We start from the raw sequence: 19,832 nt of genomic DNA, 5'->3' as shown, positions 1-19,832 counted from the left end.
CCACCCCAAGTGGGACTTTCCTTCGGGATCATGGTGGGACAATCCCGTCCCGTCCCCATGCAGGACATCAGCTCCCAGCTCAGCTCTTCGCAGGGGGCTCACGTTTGCCCCCTCCGCCCCCCAGTCGGTTTTAATATCTAAAGCCAAATTTTGCGTACGCGATTAAATTTTTACACGACTTCAAGCTCGCAGAGAACACCGCGCTGCACATGTCACGTCGCCGCAAATAGAGACAGGCCTGGAAAAATCACAGACTGCTGGGAGAACAAACACGCTCCCGGCAGCCGGAGCCAGCTCGCCTCCCCGAGCCCCCGCGTTCCGTCGCAGCTCCGACCCGTGCAGCCCCCGAGGTCCCTCAGCGAGGGGCAGCAGGGGACCGCTGACCCCCCCCCAATCACTCAGTTTTGGTGCCCACAGCGGGGGTGCAGCCCCACGGGCATCTCTCCCCCCTCCCCAGGTCCCTCCTGGCCATGCAAAGGGCCACATCCCCACGAGCCCCCCCGAGCCCCCCCATACGCCTTCCCACACCTCAAAACAGCCGAGAAAACACGGCACGGCTCCCTGGGGGGGAGGCTTGGGCTCTCTCAGAGCTGCGGTGGCAACCAGACCCGCCCCGGTGCCACAGGGAGTGGGTGGCCACGTGCCGGTTGGCCGGGCCAGCCCCGCTCCTCGTGCGGCTGGGTCACAGCGGTGGGGGTGGGCGGCTGCGCAGAGCCCTCACTGGCACCCACCAGCCCATCCCGGTTGCCCTCGACACCTCGAGCACGTGCAGCTGGTCCCGACAGCCCAGCGGGAGGAGGATGAACTCGAGGCCTTCCCGCCCCAGGGCAGGGGCAGCGGCGGCTTCGGCGAGCGGGAGACGATGAAATCACCCGGCTGTTGTGTTGGGGGGTGACAGGGCAGCTCAGCCCCAGCAGCTCCGTTTGACATGGCTGGGAGCCGGGTTGAGCCATGTCGAGGTCCCCCAAACCCCTGGGCCCGCTCTGTGCCCCCCACCACCCTCCTCTCGCCCTGATTCCTTGCGCTTTTCTGATGTGGCTGTGAAAGAGAAGATCCCAAAGAAGAATTGAGGCCAAAAGCCCCAGCGAGGATCCCCCCAGGCTGCAGCAGGGGACGAGGTGGCACCAGCCCAACCGCCATCCCCTCGCCCCGTCTCAGGCAGGCGAGCAGCACGCCGGCCCCAATTAGTGGGGGAGATTACCCCGCACAGATCCTGCCAACTTGCTCCGGCTTCCCAGCTGATTTGTCTGGGGCCACGGCTAATCCCCTCCGGGGCAGACACCAGATTGAGCCGCGATCTCTGCGCGCGGCGGCTGCCAAAAGCACCCTGCGCTCCTGACCTCCTTCCCGGACCCGCGGCCAGGCTCACCGGCTGCCAAGGGGCTCCGCTCATCCCACCTAATCCTGGCCTGGGGAGGGGGGGAGACGGGCTCCTTAATTGGGGATCTTTGGCAGAGCCACCACCGCCAGCCTGGCTCACCGCCCGCTGTGCTGCTGGCCGGCAAGGGACGGGGCTTGTACCACGTAGGTGACAACCCTGGTCCCAGGGGACCCCCGGGGTGCAGGGAGGGGGGTGTCCGGCGCTGGCGCAGCAGCCGGGCGCAGGCAGCCAGCCGGTGAAAATCTGCGTCCCCGGTTATGCAACACCACTGATTTATTCATGCCTGAACCGGGCACTGGCCTAGAAATGAGCCTTGGTGACGCTGGGGAGGGGCAGGGAGGGGAAGGTGCTAGAGGAACCCAGCGCCGGGGGGAGGACCCAGCCCCAGGGGAGGCTGCAGGAGCCGGGCTGGGCACACGGGGCACCCAGGGGTGCCCACCACCCAGGCGGTGATGCCAGACAGGGCCCAGGGTGCTGCCATCCTGCACATCATCGAGGGGGGCTGCGCACAGGCAGCAAGGGGGGTGACCCCCTCTTCTCCTCCCATGCCAGATTTCGCGTGATTAATCAATTTGACCACAGCAGCTTCCAGCACCCAACCAGGGCCGGGAGCGGGAGCTGCCAGCAAAAGGCTCGGGGTGGCCCAAGCGGAGGCTGCGAAGGGGCGGAGGACGGAAGCAGCGCTCAGGAAACAGTCGTTAGAAAAGCAAGAGCAGTGAAAACAAGCCCAGTGCTCAGTTTTTCCCGGCCAAAGGGAGCCGCTGCTCCTCCCCAGCCTCGCTGCCTCTTCAGAGGGCTGAGAGGGGAAAAGCTGAGCAAGGGGGGAGCAGAGACCAGCCCCAGAGGAGAAAGGAGCCACGCTGCTGCAGCCAGCAGCACCCCGGGGCTGGAGGAGCCGCCCCTGGCCCCCGACACCCATGGTCAAGCCACCCCTGGCCAGTGCCCAAGCACGGGTGTGGGTAAGGGGCATGTGGGGGCTGAGGGCAGCCCTGGGGGCCTTGGGACCACATCCCCCTCGCAGCTGCAGCCAGGAGCCCACGCCAGGACCAACACCAGTGCCGGGAAGTAGCCAAACTTGGCTGGAGCACCAAAGGGTCCCTCAGCAGCACCCGGGGGTCTCCCCCGAAGGAGGAAGGGAGCTCTGGCAGCGCTGCCGGGGGCAGAGGGAGCCCCACAGCCCACCTGGCGCTGCCCAGCCGAGTGCACAGGCTGGCGAGATGGATGAGAAACCCCCTGGGGCTCCAAGGAGCGAACATCTGCTCGCCCCCCGCACCGAGCCCCGGCCTCCTTGGAGGGAAAAGGCTGTGGAGGAGCGGTCGCACGCTCCCTACCGAGAGGAAACAGATGCCGCCGGCCCAGCCCAGGCATTTCCCGTCGCTGTCACAGGGCGCTGAGAGATTTGCAGGTAGCAGCGGCTGCAGGATCACAAACCGCCTCCCCACAGCATCCTGGATATTTTGTTTTAGAAGGAGCAGAGCTGGGCACTGTCGGAGCCAGCACCCGTGTGCCTGGGCTGTGGGGTGACAGCACCCACCACCACCCATCCCTCGCTGGCTGGTGGGAATGGGGGGGCCTCAGCCCGGCCCCCCAACCTTAAAATCTCCAGCTGCTCCTGAGAGGAAGCTCCCATGGCCCAGCTCAGCCCCGCACGTCCCACACATCCCACCACGGGAAGGTCTCGGGAAGCAGGAACAGGGGGGAGATAGGGGGTGCTGCCCACCCACACCAGCAAAGAAAGAAGTTGTGGGTGGCACCAGGGCAGAGCCCCCCGGGCCCACAGAGGACACAGATCAAACACAAACAGCTGTAGAAACCAACACAGATTTACTGTTAAAACAACCCCCGAACACCCCCAGGCTGCCCTGGGCGGGCTCACGGCCACAGCACTGGGACCAGGCTGTGAAAATTGAAGGTTGAGGGAGGGGAGAGCCTGAGCCCAGCCCCAGGTGCCTGCTCCCCCCAAAGGTGGGTCCAGCAGGCGCCCCGGAGTACCCCCAAGCCCTACCCATCGGCGGGGGGGTCATTTGGTGACCAGCAGCTGCTTTCGCTGTTGCTCCAGGAGGGCTTCGAGGCGGTCGGCTCTCTGCACGGCCGCCTGCAACAGGGCACAGGGAGGGAGAGCTCGCTGCGCCCCGGGGCAGAGCCGCGGGCGAGGGGCGAAGCGGGGGCCGGCTGCCGCCCTCACTCACCTCGTACTGCTTCCGAAGGCTGCTCACACTCTCCTCCTTCCTCACAACTGCTGTCTTCACCCTGAGCAGATGGACAGAGAGAGGTTGAGGACCGCAGCCCCACCACCGGGCTGGCCCCATGCCCCGGGAGGGTGATTTCAGCCCCTCTCCCCTGCCCCGATGCGCGGCAGCAGCAGCTCTGGGTGCTGTCACCTCTACAAGCACCTTTATTCCTTTAGTGAGCGTTATGTCATCTATAGGAAGAAGGGGACATTAGCTTCACAAAACTTAATTAACAGGACCACAGGGAAGGGATTTTAAGTTTCTTCCCATTTCTCAAGCCCACGGCTGCTCCCTCACAGCCAGACTCTTCCCCCCAGCTCTCCAAGCACCAGACTTTCCACGTTTCAACCTCTGCCAGGCTGGACGTAAGGGACGGAAGCGGAAAGGGGATCCTCGTTATCTCACACTCGAGTTATGAGCCAGGCTCTGAGCGAGTGGGAATCACTCGGCAGGACCCGGGAGAGGCAGCGAGCTCCGAGTGCTCGTCCAACAGCCTCTCGTCACCGCTGGCAGGGAGCAGCTCCGCAGGGACACTGACAGGAGGGACGGCTCTGCCCCACGCAGGAAGAGCTCCCGCAGGACACCACGCGCTTCCCCTTCCGATTCTCCTTTTACTTGCAAAATGCCTCCTCCGCAGGCAGGCTGGAGGGAAGAGGAAGCCTTATGGCTCTGCCCGACGCTCCCAGCACCGTCTCCCCACTGAGCGCAGGATGGAGCCAAGCCCCACGGCACAGCCCCTGCTCCCCGCAGACACAGCCTGGGACCCTGGCGCGTTTTGGGGACACCACAGCTGTCCCCAAGCTCTGTGGCTCTGCAGCAACCGGCCGAGCCCCGACCCAGCAGCAGGCTGCTGCCTCCCCTGCGCTCGGGGAGGGGGGAAATCGGTTTCCCAGCCCCTCTGGAGGGGTAAATCTGCCAAGCAAGATGCTGTGGCTGCAATCATGGGTATCGTGTGGTCCCCAGGGCAGAGCCTGCCGGCAGCTGACCGTGAACCGGGCTGGCTTGCAGTGCCCCTGCCAGGGAGCAACCGCAGACAGAGCTGGCAGGAGCCCTCATGCTGCTCCAGCTGCCCACCGCGTCCTCCAGGCACACAAGGGAGCAGCCCTGGGGACAGGGTGACACAGAGCAGGCTAGAAGTCACAAGGGCCAGAGGACTGACAGCGGCTGAGCAGGCAGCCAGCTCGGGTGAGACCCCACTGCCCATTTTGCCCTGACAGGACTGGAAACTGCACCGGAGGATCTGGAGCACAGGTCTGATGGGGAGCGGCTGAGGGAACTGGAGGGGTTTAGTCTGGAGAAGAGGAGGCTGAGGGGAGACCTCCTGGCCCTCTCCAACTCCCTGAAAGGAGGGTGCAGAGAGGGGGGATGAGTCTCTTGAGCCAAGGAACCAGCGCCAGGACCAGAGGGAATGGCCTCAAGCTGCGCCAGGGCAGGGTCAGACTGGCTCTTAGGAAGGATTTCTTTGCAGAAGGGGCTGTTGGGCGTTGGAATGGGCTGCCCAGGGCAGGGGGGGAGTCCCCATCCCTGGAGGGGTTGAAGAGTCGGGTTGACCCAGCGCTGAGGGATCTGGTGGAGTTGGGAACAGTCAATGTGAGGTGAATGGTTGGACTGGAGGAGCTTCGAGGGCTTTTCCAACCCAGATGATTCTGGGATTCTGTGGAGGATGCCGCCCTGCAGACATGCTCCTGCAATGCACCCGGGGAGCTCTGCACCCGCAGCCCCAGCTGTGAGCCCAGCCCGGCACAGCCTCACCTCCTGTGAAGCTCCTCCAGCTCTTTGTCCTTCTCACGCACTACCCTGTCCAGCTCCAGGCGCTGCCGGGCTCTCATCTCCGCCATCTCTGCCTTGAGCCGCTTGTTCTCCTCCTCCGACCCCACCAGCCTGTCGACAAACTCCTGCCGGATCACTTCGGCCAGGCTGCTCCGCTCCTGGGTCAGCTGATCCCTCACCTGCAGCAGTGCAGAGAGGGGACACTGAGACATTGACAGGCACGGGGCGATGCGGGGGGCCAGAGCACGGCAGGGCATGGAGCACTCACCTTCTGGATCTCCTCCACCTCCTGCTCCTTGTGCTTCAGCAGGCCCTGCAGACGAATGCTCTCCCCTTCCAGCTCTGCCAGCCGCCCCTTCAGGTCGTTGCAGCGCTCCTGCAGCTTCCGCTCAGACCTCTCCAGCTCCTGGAGCTCTACCTCATACTTGTCTCGGATCCTCTTAATCCTAACAGAAGGAAAGGACAGGCAGCCTGGCTCAGCCCAGCACTGCAGGGCCCGTCCCCAGGCACTGTCGTGCTGCAGGAGGGACCCCGACACAGCAGCAAGGAGTTGGGGGGGGATCTGCCCCACGGGAGATCCAGGGCCATTTCCTCAGCGAGAGGTAAACTTCAATCCCACCAGTCACTCCTCCCTGCACTAACGCTGCTCACACCATCCAGCTGCAGTGTCCAGAGCTCGCTGGAGAGATGCGCAGGGCTCAGGGGAAGGGGACCTGCCTGTGAGGAGCTGGGACTCGCGGGCTCCCTCCTCCCACTCCTCACTACCTGTTCTCTGCTGCCCTCTCGCACTCCTCCTTGGCCGAGGACATGTCGGCCTCCAGGCGCTGGATCACCAACTCGATCTCTTTGTCTCTTTCCTTCCTCACCTCCTCCCGCAGCTCCCGTTCCCGGGAGAGCAGCCAGGCTTCCTGGGGACAGAGATGGCAAACGTTGCTTCCGACCCTCTCAGATCCCGAGGGTGGCACCTCTGGAGAAGAGCAGCTCTCGTCATTACCTCCTTCTTCACGTAGCTCGCCTCCCAGGCCTGCTTCTCCATCTCCAGCCGGTCCTTCAGGACCTTCACTTCTGCCTGGGGAGAGACAAGAAAGCAACTGCTCAGCCCTACGCCGGCTGGGAGCAGCCCCCGGCACCACCCCGGCGTGGGGACTGGACTGCTCGCACCCGAGAACAGTGATCCAGGACGCAGATGTGAGGGGAAAACCAGACCTGGTGCCTCCTCTCCTGCTCCTCTTTCTCCTTCGCGTACTCCTCCTTCAGCGCCCTGGTGACAGCCGAGCTGCTCGCCTCCAGCTGCCGCCGCAGCTCCTCTGCCTCCGCTCTCTGCCTGCCCGCACACAGACCGCAGCTCCCAACGTCCGCACCAGCCTGGCCTCGCCGTCCCTCCTCCTCCTCCTCCTCCTCAAGCACCAGCCCCTTTCCACCAAAGCCTGGCCTGGGGAAACCAGCCCCACCGCTCCCAAGCCCTCTCACCTGGCCGCTTGCTGGCTGAGCCGCTCCTTCTCCTCGGCCACCTCAGCGTAGAGTCGGCGTCGCTGCTGCTGCAGCGCCTGCTCCTCCTGCTCCAGCTGCTGCTCGCACCTGCGGGGCACAGCGGCCTCAGGGACATGCCTGGCTTCAGGCATTCATCCACCCTCCACCCTGCCCCATCCCATCCCCTCCAGAGCTGATCAGGGGCTGGTCTGACCCCTGGTTCACCAGCATCTCCCACTTCGGGCTGGTGGAGAGAAGAGGCTGCTCCCTGCAGATATTAACTGCTGCAAATATTGGGAACTCACCCCCATCCCAAACCACGGTGCAGCCCCCCACGTACCGCTGCCGGGCCCGCTCCCTCTCCCGCTGGCTCTGCTCCTCCTTCTCCCGCTCCAGCAGGTCCCGCAGCTCCTCCGCTTGCCGGCCGTAGCGCTGGGCAGCCCGCTCATCCGACTGCAGCAGCTCGGCCTCGTGCAGCATCTTCAGCTTCCTGATGTCCTGCCTGTGCTTGGCAATGAGCTTCTGGATCTCCGGCTCCAGCCCTGGGGCAGCGGGAAGGACAGTTACCCCTCAGCCCTGGAGCTCTACAGACCCCAACACCGGTGCCCTTGGCCTTGGCCAACTGGCAAGGAGGCTGCAAACACATCAACTCAGCAAAGAGGGGCTGCTGAGAAAGAGGAGCCGAGCACACACGGGTTTTCTTGCCCTCTAGCATCCGTCTCTACCGAACACAGGGAGCAGAGTCTGCCCACACTGAGCAGCTCTTCCCTGAGCTGGCAGAGGCTTCTCTCCCAGACTCTGCCCCTCTCCCGGACCAGACAGATGTGACCCCTGCACCGGCCCAACTCCTGCTGCCGCCGAGGGACCGTGCCCGTACCTTTCACAGTGATTTCTTTGATCTTTTTAGTTTTCTCATCAATCCACTTCTCCCGCCTGATTTTCTCAGTTGCGCTCATCAGTTCCTTCAGTTTCTTGATCTCCTGTTTAGGAACAAATGGGACAGATTCAGAGACAAACCAGGGGAGAACAGCCACTAGCCTGGGAGCCCGGCTGTCAGGAAGGAAAATGCAGGCAAGAGCAGGCAGCCTGAGCTGCAGGCAGATGACTCTCACAGCCCCGGCCAGGCACGTTCTCCCAGGCTGGAGAAGCAGCCACATGCTCTGCCAGCGCCTTCTCCCCTCTCACGGGATGGGGCTGCTGCTGCCCCGCAGACCCTGAGCATGGGGGAAAAGAGCAAAACCCTTGGGAAAACGCTCACTGGCTGAGCCACGAGAGCACCAACAGAGAGCAGAGGGGAACGGGGGGCTGCCGACCGTCCCGGCATGCAGGACAGATGCGGGGTTGTGTGTGAAGATGTTTTCTTCTCCAGCCTCCCCTCTCTCCCCGGCATGGAAGACCCTCCGGCAGGAGGACAGACAGACAGACACACCTCCCAACACCACAGTACCACTGCAAACCAAGCTCCTGCAGCACCCCAAAACTCTTCAAAGACTCAGAGGCTGCACAGCCCAGGCACAGCCGCTGCTCTCCCTTCCTCCTCAACCCTCTGCTCTGGCCAAAAAGCCAGAGAAACACCCAGGCCCTGCTGCCCAGGGAGCTCTTCCCTGGCACTCCTGTCGGCAAAAGCCGGTCGAAGCACCGTGTATTTCTGTGCTGGGGTTTCTGGTGAGAAAGGCACTGGCCGAGGGAAAGCTGGGCCAGAAACGGCTCCATTTCAGCACGGGCAGATGACATCCGCGTGCAGGACATGGGACGTGTCACAGCTCCCGAGGATGAGTGTGTGGCTGGACACCCAGGAGCTTGTTACCCGGCCACGGCACAGAGAGGGAAAGAGCAGGGGGCTGCCCACACAGCTCTTAGGGGAAAAAAGGGGCAGGAAAATCTGCACAGGAAGACAGGGACAAGCTGAAGGCAGCAGCTGAGTACGTGGGCTGGGGAGACGTGGTGAAGGGGCTCCTTGGTGGGGCTGACCCTGCTGCAGACGGGGAGATCCCAGCCCAGCCCTGCTGCCTGCAGGCGCCTGCAGAGCCAGAGCAGGCCAGGGCATGAGAGCAGAAGGGCAAGGCACCAAAAAAAAAAAAAAAAAAGCAAAGACCACATTTACCTCGCAAAAGGGGCCCAAAGTGCGCCAGACCTGGGGAGAAAGAAAGGAGGGGATGGAGAGAGAAGGGGAATCGCAGAGTCACAGGGGAGAGGGGAGATGGGAGGGGAGAGGCAAAACCAAAAAGCCGTGTGTGTGCGAGAGCCACGGGCAGGGCTGGAGGGGGAGGCCGGGGTCCCATGGAGCGAGGGGAGGCGCAGCCAAAGGGAACAGGGACAACAAAGGGGCTGCAGAGCGGAGTCGGGCTCCTGGGCCGTTCCCAGCGCTGCTGCCCTGCTGCGAGCGGGGAGCGAGAGGTAATGGAGGCACCTCCTCTGCCCCGCACAGGCTGCGGCAGCAAAACCAGCCCCGTTCCCCCCAGCCCCGCGCAGGAAGGGGCCCCTCCAGGCACCCAGCACAGCAACCCTGTGCTGGCTTCTTCCTCTCGGCTGGGCTCAAAACTCAGGTTTAAACAGTACAGCCAAGCAAGCCAAGTGAGCCTTCGCTTTGTCTGCGGGAGGGCGTCTGTCTGAACAGGCACAGACTGGGGTGAACACCTGCCCTGCTCCAGAGCCCGTGCGAGCAGGGACTGGGCTGACAAGCAGAGCCAGGATGAGTCCCGTGGCGGAGCTGCGAGCCAGCGGTGCTGCCTTCCTGCCAGGCCCGGCACAGGGCCAGCCGAGGTGTCTCCGTCTGCAGGAGAGGGAGCTCTCTGCCTGCTCCCCAGGGAGCTGCCAGCCCGAGCAGGCAGCACAGCCTCGCCAGGGAAACAGCCCTCTGTGTGTTTGGGCGCTGGTCAGGGCAACAGCCCAGCGAACCTCAGCGGATACACCCCATGGTGCTTTATAATCTTACCCCCATTTAGCTCTGAGGGCAGCCCTGCGCCTGCACCGGGGGCTGGAAGTCACCCAGCTCAGGATACGACCCCAGGTACAAATTCCTCTGCAGCATCGGGTTTGTGCCAGCAGCCGCTTTTGCCTCTGCCAAAGCGAGATCCCGCAGTCGCCCCCCGGCCTGGGGAGAGCTCTGCCCACGGCAGGATGTGTGGGAAGGGTCTTTCCCAGCAGAGCCCCTGGGAGCTGCCACCGTCTCTTGGTCAGATCCATGCACCCGGCTTTGGGCAGCAGAGGACATAAGCCTCTTGGGGAGCCAGAGCAAAGCTCCGCGGGCGACACGGCCTTTCTCTGCACAAAGGGCTCCCCAGAACAACCACCGAGGTGAGAGAGGCCGTACTGCTCCGGGCAGAGGCCCCATTTGAGCAAAACCAACCAACTCTGGCCATGGCACGTCTCCTCCCCCTGCCTCCGCCACCTTCCCTGTCCCCTCACCAGCTCATGCTGCTCCTGCATCTGCGTGATCTTCTTGCCATACTTCTGATCCACTTGTTTGAGCTCAGCTACCACAGCCTCACACTTCTCACTCAGCACCTTCTTATCATCGATGAGCTAAGGCAGGGCGAAGAAGAGGTATGAGGCGGCCAGGCAGGGTAGAGCCAGCTCAGCTTCTGGCTTCAGAAGCATCATTTGGAGTTGGGATGAGAGATTACCTGGTCGATGAAGGCCAGATGCCTCTGGATAGCTGCCTCATACTGTTCCCTCTGCAGCCTGAGCTGGTGGCCGAGCTCCTTCTCGGTCTGATTGACGTGTCGGACAGTCAGTTCCCTCTGCTGAGCCTTTTGGATGCAAGGGAGAAACAGCCACAAGACATTAGAGGGGGAAGTTACACCAGCGTGCATACAGGAGGTAACTGTCAGACCTGTGAGGCACCGTCAGGCCAGAACAAGGAGGAACGGAGCTAAATCAAAGTCCCTGAGACTCACAGGGACTCAGCTCCTGCCCCGCTGTCAGCAAGAACACCCAAACCCCCAGGGGGCACAGGAAGAGTTCAGCCAGGTCCTGAGCGACCAGTCAGGCACCTGCCAGGGAGGGGAGTCTGAGGAAGGTTTTCAAGTCAGGACAGGTAAAAATCGGAGCAAAGCCCCCACCAGAGTGGGAAGGACCCTGCAGGGCGTCACGCTAACAGCGACAGAGGCTGCGGCACGCCCTCACACCCACCAGCTCCTCAGCACTAGCTCCAGGAGCACTGCAGCTGGGGATCCCTGTTCACCACAGAGCCCTCATCTTGTGCTTCAGAGCCACTGTCCCAAGAAAACATCAACTGAGGGCTCTTGGCCTTCATTCCCCAGCACACAAATGCATCTGGCTCACACACCAGGGCTGTCTGCAGCAGGTTGATGGCTCGCTTCTTCTCCTCCACTTCCAGCTTCAGCCTCATGATGGAGCTTGTGACCTCTGTGGCAACAGCTGAGGCCTGCTCCAAGTGAGCCAGCTCCTCTTCTGAGAGGAGACCCTGCCACGACGACAAAAAAATGATTAAAAGGTGGTGGGGAGCACTGGGAACCTTTCCCCCATGGTCTCCACCTCTCCAACACAGATGGGCCCTCGCCTCAGCACTCACCTCCCGCTGCGTGGCCGAGGCGGCCGACCTGGGCCTCTCCTGTTCCGACTTCTCCATCTCATCCAGGAAGCTGATGATGCTTTGGAGTTTGGCCTCTGAGAGCAGGGCCCCATCCTCGGGGACCCCCGGGGAGTGGTTCAGCTTCCCAAACTTCTCCAAGTTGTCAGCAGTTAAGGAATTGGAGCTGGGCTCCTGCTGGGCAGACACAGCTGTGAATGAGCACCCAGGGGAAGGCTCAGGAGAAGAGGTGCTGGCTCTTCCCCATCACTGCAGCCCAGTCCTCCCACTGCACCCCAGTAACCACCCTGTGCTAACCCCACTCCTGCCACACCCCTTGCATGGTTTTACTCCTCCCTGCAGATGCCCAAGTCTTGGCTGCACCAGCCTTCCCCTTCCTCTGCCTCCAGCCTCCCCCCTCCTCTGCCTCTCTCCAGCAGTGAACCAGCTGTATTTCTCACCCTCCACCCCCCTGCAGGCGCTGGCAGAAGGCAGCCCACAGGGGAACCTGCTCTCCCCAGGCAGCCGTCGCTGTCAGGGGATGGATGCACCGGCCTCAGCCCTCTGCTTACCCCGTCTATCCAGGCATATCTGTCCTTCTTGAAGAGCTTCGGTGGGGGCAGTAGCTCTGGCTCTTCCTCCAAGAGCCTGAGCGTGTCCAGCAGCTCATTGAGCGTGACCTTGGACTGAGCCCTGCTGACAGCAGTCACCACCGTCTCCAGATCCTCGCCGCCCGTCTCTCTGGAGCTCACGTCCTAGGGGAGAAGACGATGCACCTTGCAATAAAACAATTTGCTGGATCTCCCCAGAAGTCAGCGGAGGTTCCAAAACCACCCTGGCAGAAGAGGTGGTACCAGGAGCCCCACGAGGCAAAGCCAGACCCACCTGCAGCTTGTCCTCGGCCTCAGGGTCCCGCGAGGGCGCAGAGCCGAGGTCTGCGAGGCCACTTTCTTCTGGCTCTGCAGCTACCAGGTGGAAATTGGCCTCTGCAGGAACCAGACTGTTCTCAGGTGCTTGCAACAACCAGCCCCTTTGAAGCAGCTCCCCAGAGTGAGAACTGCTCCTCCATCCTCCTCCTTCCCCCTCACGTGCTGCTCCAAAAGCACCGGAGACCTGCAGAAGGGACTCACCAGCATTATTGGCTTTGGTGACGCTGCTGGCAGGACTGACGTTCCTTGCAGAAGCAGGTTTGGCAGATTTCTTCTTTGCTACCCTTCTGCTCTCCTTCACCAGCGCAAGCTCTTCTTCTGCCAAGCGCTTTGCGTCCAAAGTCTTCTGGGCCCTTTTCTGGTGCAGTTCCTGTAGGGACAGACAAGGCGTCAGCGTCCTGCCCGGCACAGGGTGTGTTTTGACACGTACCTGCCCTGCTTCGAGCGCTGGCAAGGGCCTGGGAGACAGCAACAGCCTGCGCGCTTGCTGCTGAAGGGTTAACAAGGACAACTCTGGAGAAAGGGGAGGCACAGGAACAGCAGCTCTTCTCTTCGCTGCTCTGGTGGTGGCCAGGGTCTGGCCAGCACTTGCCAACCCTGCTCACACGCCCCTGCACGACGTCCTTTGCTGCTCCGTAAAGGTCCCCCGGATCCCAAGGGCCAAGCAGCGCAGCGACGCCGCGGTGCCCAGGGACGCCTCAGCCGAGATTTGGGAAATCACTTCAGGCACAAGCACGTGTCTGCAAGGCTGCTGCGGCATTTCGGCGTCCTCCAGCTGCTCACTGCTGCGTCTCCCCTGACACCCCCCCCTCCTCCTCTGCCCCGATGAAACATGATTCCATTTAGGGCAAAGAGAAATTGGGGGTTTAAAAAACCTTTGGCTATACCACAAGGCAACACGCAACTCTCCATAGTCTGTGCCAGCCCCCCAGTCTGTGCCCCAGGAGCACTGGCCCTTTCCTGCTGCAAATGGGGCTGCAAGAACGGGGTGAAAACAGCGAGGTGCTTCCTGCCAACGGGCACGGAGCGGCGCTCAGCCCACCCCAGAGGGACCTGCTCATGAGGAGGGTCCCTTTCCCAGGGCATTCTTGTCCTCGGCCACTCCGGGGAGCTGCAGTTACAGGCTCTCTGGTCCAACGTGGTCACCCCTTTTCCCGAAAATGAGACTGAAACCAGCATTGTCTTTCCAAGCTCTGAATGAGCTGCCAAGGCTTGGCAGGAGCACAACGGGAAACCGCTCTACGGCACCTCCGGCTCCGTAGGGAGCACTCCATTGCCACGGCTGGCTCTAATCCTGCTCCGTGCAAAGCCCTAGAGATGCAGAGCAGAGGCCCTCTCGCTGCCTCACAAGAAGATGCCAACAAACTGGCCTCACCCAGGCCACAACACCCTTGCCTTGGCCCTACCTGGATGGCAGCGCGCCTGGCCAGGCGTGCCTTCTCCTCTCGGATCTTCTGGCGTTCCTTGTCCTTCCTCTCGCGTAAATCCAGGATATTCCCTTCCTCCATCTGCTGCTGCCTTTCCTTCCAGAGAAGAGGGTCAAAAATGTTACTGAGAGCTCTGCAGCACCCACCACCCACAGCAGAAAAGTGGGAAAGGGCACACTGCATCTGAGGTCAGCCCATATTCAGGCTTTCCATCCCCTCTGTCCTCCCCTCCGTGCAGGTAAAGAGCCTTCAGAAAAGCTCCACTTCAGAGCAGCTTATTTTCTTTAGATACTAAATGCAATTATTAGTCATCTGGGTCTGAAACCACCGAGGAGACAAGGCTTAAAAATAGACTCTCACATGCAAGAGCTACAGTACTTTTTGTTATTGGGATAAATAATTAAACACAAAGAAACACAAATAGCTGCAGATGAGTCGTCGCTCTCTAAAGAGCCAACTCGTTACTGATTCGCTACGAGGAGCTGAGACAGGGGATCCCTCCTCTGGCCACCAGCGTGTCCAAGACAATAAGAATTCAGCAGGATTTGTGCTGCTGCTGCCAAGCATCTGCCCACTCGTAGCTGAAGGGGGTTGGTAGACCGGAGCCGTGCAGCGCTGAGCCCAGGGGCTCCCGGCCTGAACTCCCCCCGGAACCAAAGCCGGGCTTTCCCCCAGCACAGCCAGCACATCTCCCCAGGGACGGGACCCTCCCTGGCTCTCTGGACCGCGAGGGGCTGGCTAGATGCAAAGCCAAAGCCTGCTTGTCTCCCACAGCTCAGATCTCGGTTGGGGGGTGACTAGACGGCCTCAAATTCCCCTGCCAGCAAGGCGAGCGGGACACGGGTGTCAGAAGGCTCTGAGCTACAAGGCAGCGGACAGGACTGACCTCCCGTTTGGAAGCCAACAGCCGCCCCAGAGCCGCCGCTGCCGCCCTGTGCCGCTGCGAGTGGCGGCGGTACCAGCGCTGGATGGTCACGGCGGCCAAGTTCACCTGCTGGATGAACCTGTGGGGAGAGGGAGGGTCAGCGCGGCCCCCAGGGTCCCCCCCTGCAGCCGCCAGCCCCATCCTGCTGCAGCAGAGCGTGGGCAGCTCGCCCACGGCACCGGGACTTCTGTCCCCTCACACCCCGACTCCACGAGGCCTTTTCCCGGGCTGAGTTTTGGGGTGGAACTCTTGGGTTTTTGATAAGGACTGGTCAAAGCGCAGAGCCAAGTCACGGGGAGGGTAAATCAGCCTCTGCAGGTGCACTAAGAGGGGCCCTTCCTAAATCTGGAGGCCCATAGGACAAGAGCAAACCAGTCCCAGCTCCCCGGGAACTCAGCCCTCCGCCTGGCACCATCCTGCTGCCTCATCGTGCACCGGCTCTGCCTCACCTCTCCGCCTCCTCCTCGGTCACCTCCTTCCTCCGGGGCAGGCTGCTGTTGTTGTTGCGGGTCATGATGTTATTGCTGGAGAAATTCTTCTGCGACTTGACGAAGCTGCTGCTTTCACCGTCCTCGTTTGAGGTCGCTTTGACGACGTTGCTAAGGGAGAAAACGAAGATACTTGGCCCCATCCGGCCCCATCCCGTGTCACATCCGCACAGGAACAGGGGGTCAGCACAGTCCCCCTACCCAGGACCTCACCACACTTACTTGAGGGAGCTGGGTGCCTGGTTGGAGCTTTTGGGTGCAGGACCCTTCTCGGCGGTGGAGTAGTTGTTGTGCACCATGGTGGTGACACAGTTGCCCATCGCGCCCTTGTTGCTCCTTTTGCGAGAGAAAACGAGGCATTAGGACTCGCTGGACCCAAAGGGGATGGGACGCACCGACGACGGACGCTCCCTGCATTACATCCCTCAACCCAACTGTGACTGACTGGAGCAGCCGCCGAGGCGAGGAGCCTCCCGACTGACTCGCCCGCTCTCTCGAGCTCGCTCCTCGCTCCCCGTGCACAGACAGACAGACACAGCCCGAGCAGACCTCACAGCCTGCTCTTCAGGCTATTCTACTTGCAGCCTTGGCTTAAGTCCCTCCCGGCCCTGAAGGGCTCACGTTTTACTTGTTTCTAGAGCGACAACAGCCTCTCCCACGCATCCATCGAGCTCCAAACGCGTCCTGGCCAGCCAGCCTGGTACACGCCGCCATCAGTCTGCCCCACACTTGACCCTTGTGCCCTGGCAGAGGCAGAGCACCAGCACCCCCTCCTCCACCCAGGTGTTTTCTCGGTGTAGTTCCTCCCAACACCAGCCTGGCTCCAGTTCAGCACCGCCTCTCCTACCTGTTGTTGGCGGTGAAGTTGGCTGCCAGAAGCACGGTGGCTTCTTTCCTCCTCATGCCCACTGGTGGCTCGACGCCGCGGGAGCCGGCAGGGCCCGGGAATGCTCGCGGCTGATCATCCTGCCATGGAGGCAGCAGGCGTGAGCGCAGGCAAGCGCCAAACCCACGTCCTCGAGCACCACCCTCTTCCTTCGCAAGCCAGTTTCTCTCCCCCACGCAAGAAATCTCTGTTCCACAGCACAGCAGCCTCAAGGCTTTGCCTGTGCCTCTGCCTGTCTCCGCCAGAAGCACAGAGGTGCTGGGCCAAAAGCCCTGGGCCAGAGATAAGGCTGAGCACGTTGGCTATCCCAACCGTGCCAGCTTTGACTGCAGACTGGGGAAGGCCCAGCCTGGCCATCGCAGATGAGCTGTACCACCCCTCCTCGGGTCTAGGGAAACCCTCCCTCTCCTCCAGCAAAGGCAGCTGACTCCTCAGGCAGGCAGAGCGGACAACCCACCCGCCCCAGGACGTCCCCGTCCTCACCAAGATGTTCCACGTGGTTTTCTTTTCCGGGGACATTTTGCTCAGACTTGCCAGTTTCTTTCTTCCCCCAGAACCGCTCTCAAAGAAGGTCAGGAAGTCTCCCGTCTGCTCCGAGCTTTAGCCCGAACCCAGGGAAAGCAGAGAGGGGGAGACAACACGTGTGCAGGAGTTAATATTGCAGGCAGACAAACGGGAACACGAGAGAGACAGCAGGGTTCGCATCTCGCGCGGGCTGCTTCCGCGAGAAGCACGCTCTGATGGCGGCAGGGCACGCTGACAGCACGCACAGCGCAGAGCCGAGGCACACCTACCGCCTGCCGTCACGCCATGAGGGAGAAAAGGGATGGAGGAACATTACACCACCACGGAATCTATGAATGATTCGGTTTTACAGAGCTTTAGATTTCAGCGTGACGTGCGGAGATGGAATATATTAAAGGGATAGGCACAGGGCAACAAGAGAACGGAAAATCACAATTCAGAGACAGCACCAGGAGGTCACTGGAGACAGAAGAAGAACCTTTCGTCTCCCAGCACAGTCCAGAGGGCCCATGAGGGGCTGTTGTAATAGAACAGTCCCATCCCTCGGAATTAGATTGAGTGTCTTTTGCAACAGAGGCTTCCCAGCCACAGAAACACACTCTACTTCCCCAAATCCTAAACAAGTGACCTCCCCTCCAAAAAAAAAAAAAAAGCAAACAAAACCCCAGACCTCCGTTTTCCAAGGCCAGGTTATAACCCCCAATGTGTATGACAGAGCTTAATGTACATTTTTGAAAGGCTCTGGCTCCCTCTCAGACAAGGGAGGTCAGACAGATGGGTGGGGTTTCCCACAGTCCCATCCCTGGGACAGACGGACCCACGTCGGCGGCTGGAGCTGTACCTGCACGCGCTGTTCACCCGCTGGTTAACCTGGGTGGTGCTGTTGGACCTCCGGAGGTTGTTCATCGCCCGGGATCCCGCATCTTCCTGCGGAGGAAAGCGCTAAATTCAGCAGTGACGTTAAGGAGAAGCACGGGCAGGCACAGCTGGGATGCCAGGCCTAGGCAGGCTCCCCCTGTGAATCCTAAAATATCACTGCTGGTGGTGCCACCCTTCCACCCCTTCAACACAGCCCCGACACAGATGTTTCCCACATCCCCACAGCTGCCAACCTTGAGGCAGAGTGCAGTGACACCCCGCTCCCTCTCAGGCTCCCGCGCTGCTGCTGAGCCAGCACAAACCCCTTCGTTTGCGTGAGCTCCCCAGCGGAGACAGGCTGCGCTCATTACCTGCCCTGCAAATGAGGGCGGAAGAAGCCTGCCAAGGCAGCAGGGATTACTCAGCAAAGAGAGCAGAGACTCTCCACTACTGGATCTTAACAGAGCCCTGTGAGCACTTGGGCTGAAAAAACACTCACAGAATGCCCCATTCAGCGAGAAACTGCGTCCACAGCTCCTGCTGACCCCAGCCAGAACAGAGTGTGCTCAGCAAGGAGCAGGCTGGGCCTGAAAACACCACAGCATCCAGCAGAAGATACCAAGAACTCAGGAGTTTCCAGAAGGAAATCAGCGCAGGGAGATGAAGGACAAGGAAGGGACCCTCTCCTGCCCAGGACTCACCGGAGCGTTCCTCTTCGGTTTGCCGTCAGCGGTGACCGAGATGGAGCGTGCCATGTGCTTGGCGGGAGAGGCGCTGCTGGGGCGCCGCGAGACCGGCGCAGGGAGGCCGGTCAGGCTCAGCTCCACGCCACCAGAACCAGCGCCCTGGAAGGAGGAGCTGCTGCGGGTGCTCTTCATCCTTGAGCAGAGAGAAGGGGCCCTGGAAGCACAGACAGAGAAGTGAAGGCACTTTCCAGCCTCGTGCAGCAAAGAAACTATGCACTCTGCTCCCAGCTGTCTCCTACAAATGCCGGCACGCAAAGCCGTAAATGTTTTCAAGTGGGACAAAACACCTTCCTCTGTGTTTTCACATGCCAAAAACAGCCCGAATGCGAGGCCTGGGGAGGCTGCAGGTGAACTCCTCACAGCGCCCGACACCAGCACCCATCTCCTCACTGCTTTGACCTAACGCCCCAGCCATCCCATGTCCTGCTGCCCCATTTATGGGCCAGAATGCTCATTTAAAGGCCAACGGGCAACTAAGGCAGCTGAGAAAAGCCCCGCTCCTTCACTCCATACACATCATGGCTGGCAAAGGATCATGCGAGCCCAGAACAGCCCCTTCTGCTGAGCCCAGGGGGTTCAGCTCACCCAGTGCCCTGCCTCGGCAACTGGGCAGCTCCAGAGGGATCCCTCCCCCACTGAGCACTCCCCATTTCTGCCCAGAAGCTGTTCAGAAGCAGCTGTGCCCTCTCGGAGGGCACATGGAGAGCTGAGCCCCCGTCCCAGCCCGGGGGGGGCAGCACACTCCCCACTTCACCCCTTTGCATCCCCTCCCACCACAGCACCGAGCCAGGAGCTGCCGCTGTGCCCAGGCAAATCCCACCGTGATGTCGCTTTATTTCTTTACATCCCACTACCCAAACCGTCCCTAAACTCATCTTCCCCAGCAGCTCTGGTTTCACCCCCCTCCTGGGGCTCCACCGGAGACCTTGGCAATGCCTCGGCCTCCAACAACCCGCGTAAACAAAAGGCTCTCGATGGAAACCGCCGGGCTCACCCTGGGAAAACAGGGCTCAGGCCCAGAGTCCGGGCTCAGGACACAGAGGCCAAGCCTCACAGGACCCAGGCCCAAGCCCAGGCTCAGGACAACCAGCCCCAAGCCCCCCAGGACCCAGGCCCAAGCCCAGGCTCAGGACACCCAGCCCCAAGCCTCCTAGGCCCCAGGCCGAGGCCGCAGGTCCAAGCTCAGGCCCCCAGGCTCCCAAGGCCCAGGCCCCCCCCAGATCCCAAGGCCAGGCCCCCCGCAGGAGCGGCGACACGGGTGCGGGGCTCCAAGGAGCGTGAAGGGCCCAGAAGAGGGTGAGAGGGACCCGCACCCCGCCGGGGCCTCCTGAGGGGGCAGCACCGAGGGCGAGGCCGGGACTTCAACCGCAGCCCCCGGCCTCACCTGAGGCCCCGGCGCCCTTCTTACCTAACTCCAGCCACCCACCCCACAAGGCGCCCCGGGGCCGTTACAAGGCCCCGGCCCCCCGTACCCCCGGCCCCCCCCCTCGGAGCAGGCCCCGGCCCGGTGCCCCCCCCCCCCCCCCGCCTCAAGCCGCTCCGCGCTTGCTCCCGCGCAACCTACCGCTGCCGCGCGCCCCGGCCCGCCCCAGCCATTAGGCGGGGCGAAGCGGCTGCCAATCGGAAGGGAGGGGCGGGGCAAGGAGAAGCGCGGGGATAGGC

The 19,832-nt window shown here is 61.9% G+C and overlaps 1 protein-coding gene across 4 annotated transcripts; it reads right to left on the bottom strand.

Moving 5' to 3' along the window:
• Positions 1-3,186: 3,186 nt before the first annotated feature.
• On the bottom strand, positions 3,187-19,781 carry CEP131 (centrosomal protein 131). 4 transcript variants are annotated; one of them, XM_074888767.1, is made up of 27 exons: positions 19,735-19,781; positions 18,126-18,324; positions 17,408-17,493; positions 16,525-16,639; positions 16,003-16,121; positions 15,378-15,491; positions 15,117-15,266; positions 14,629-14,746; positions 13,722-13,838; positions 12,517-12,685; positions 12,272-12,372; positions 11,959-12,141; positions 11,390-11,584; positions 11,144-11,281; positions 10,479-10,604; positions 10,261-10,377; positions 8,957-8,986; positions 7,730-7,832; positions 7,193-7,394; positions 6,853-6,960; positions 6,589-6,706; positions 6,377-6,451; positions 6,148-6,290; positions 5,651-5,828; positions 5,365-5,561; positions 3,571-3,631; positions 3,187-3,476 (listed from the first exon to the last, which is right to left on the bottom strand). In XM_074888767.1, the coding sequence occupies exons 1-27, from the start codon at positions 19,764-19,766 to the stop codon at positions 3,402-3,404; spliced, it is 3,369 nt and encodes a 1,122-aa protein (XP_074744868.1). In that variant the 5' UTR covers positions 19,767-19,781; the 3' UTR covers positions 3,187-3,401. The 4 variants fall into 4 exon arrangements, with proteins under 4 accessions (XP_074744868.1, XP_074744869.1, XP_074744870.1 ...); XM_074888768.1 differs by having other exon boundaries at positions 11,390-11,581; XM_074888769.1 differs by lacking the exon at positions 8,957-8,986.
• Positions 19,782-19,832: the final 51 nt, after the last annotated feature.

The sequence above is a fragment of the Strix uralensis genome, chromosome 19 (assembly GCF_047716275.1).
Source record: "Strix uralensis isolate ZFMK-TIS-50842 chromosome 19, bStrUra1, whole genome shotgun sequence".
NCBI classification, from domain to species: Eukaryota; Metazoa; Chordata; class Aves; order Strigiformes; family Strigidae; genus Strix; species Strix uralensis.
Note: the sequence above shows the minus strand (reverse complement) of the source record. Positions and strands in the feature narration are given on the sequence as shown.

What these genes read in the sequence shown, in the direction of transcription:
- CEP131 (XM_074888767.1), bottom strand. Translation starts at nt 19,766, where the DNA reads ATGGCTGGGGCGGGCCGGGGCGCGCGGCAGCG. An exon ending in CCAGGCGCGCTGCCATCCAG is followed by an intron (nt 12,686 to 13,721) that starts GTAGGGCCAAGG and finishes CTGTCCCTACAG; the next exon opens with GAACTGCACCAGAAAAGGGC. An exon ending in CGAGCTACGTGAAGAAGGAG is followed by an intron (nt 6,291 to 6,376) that starts GTAATGACGAGA and finishes CTCTGTCCCCAG; the next exon opens with GAAGCCTGGCTGCTCTCCCG.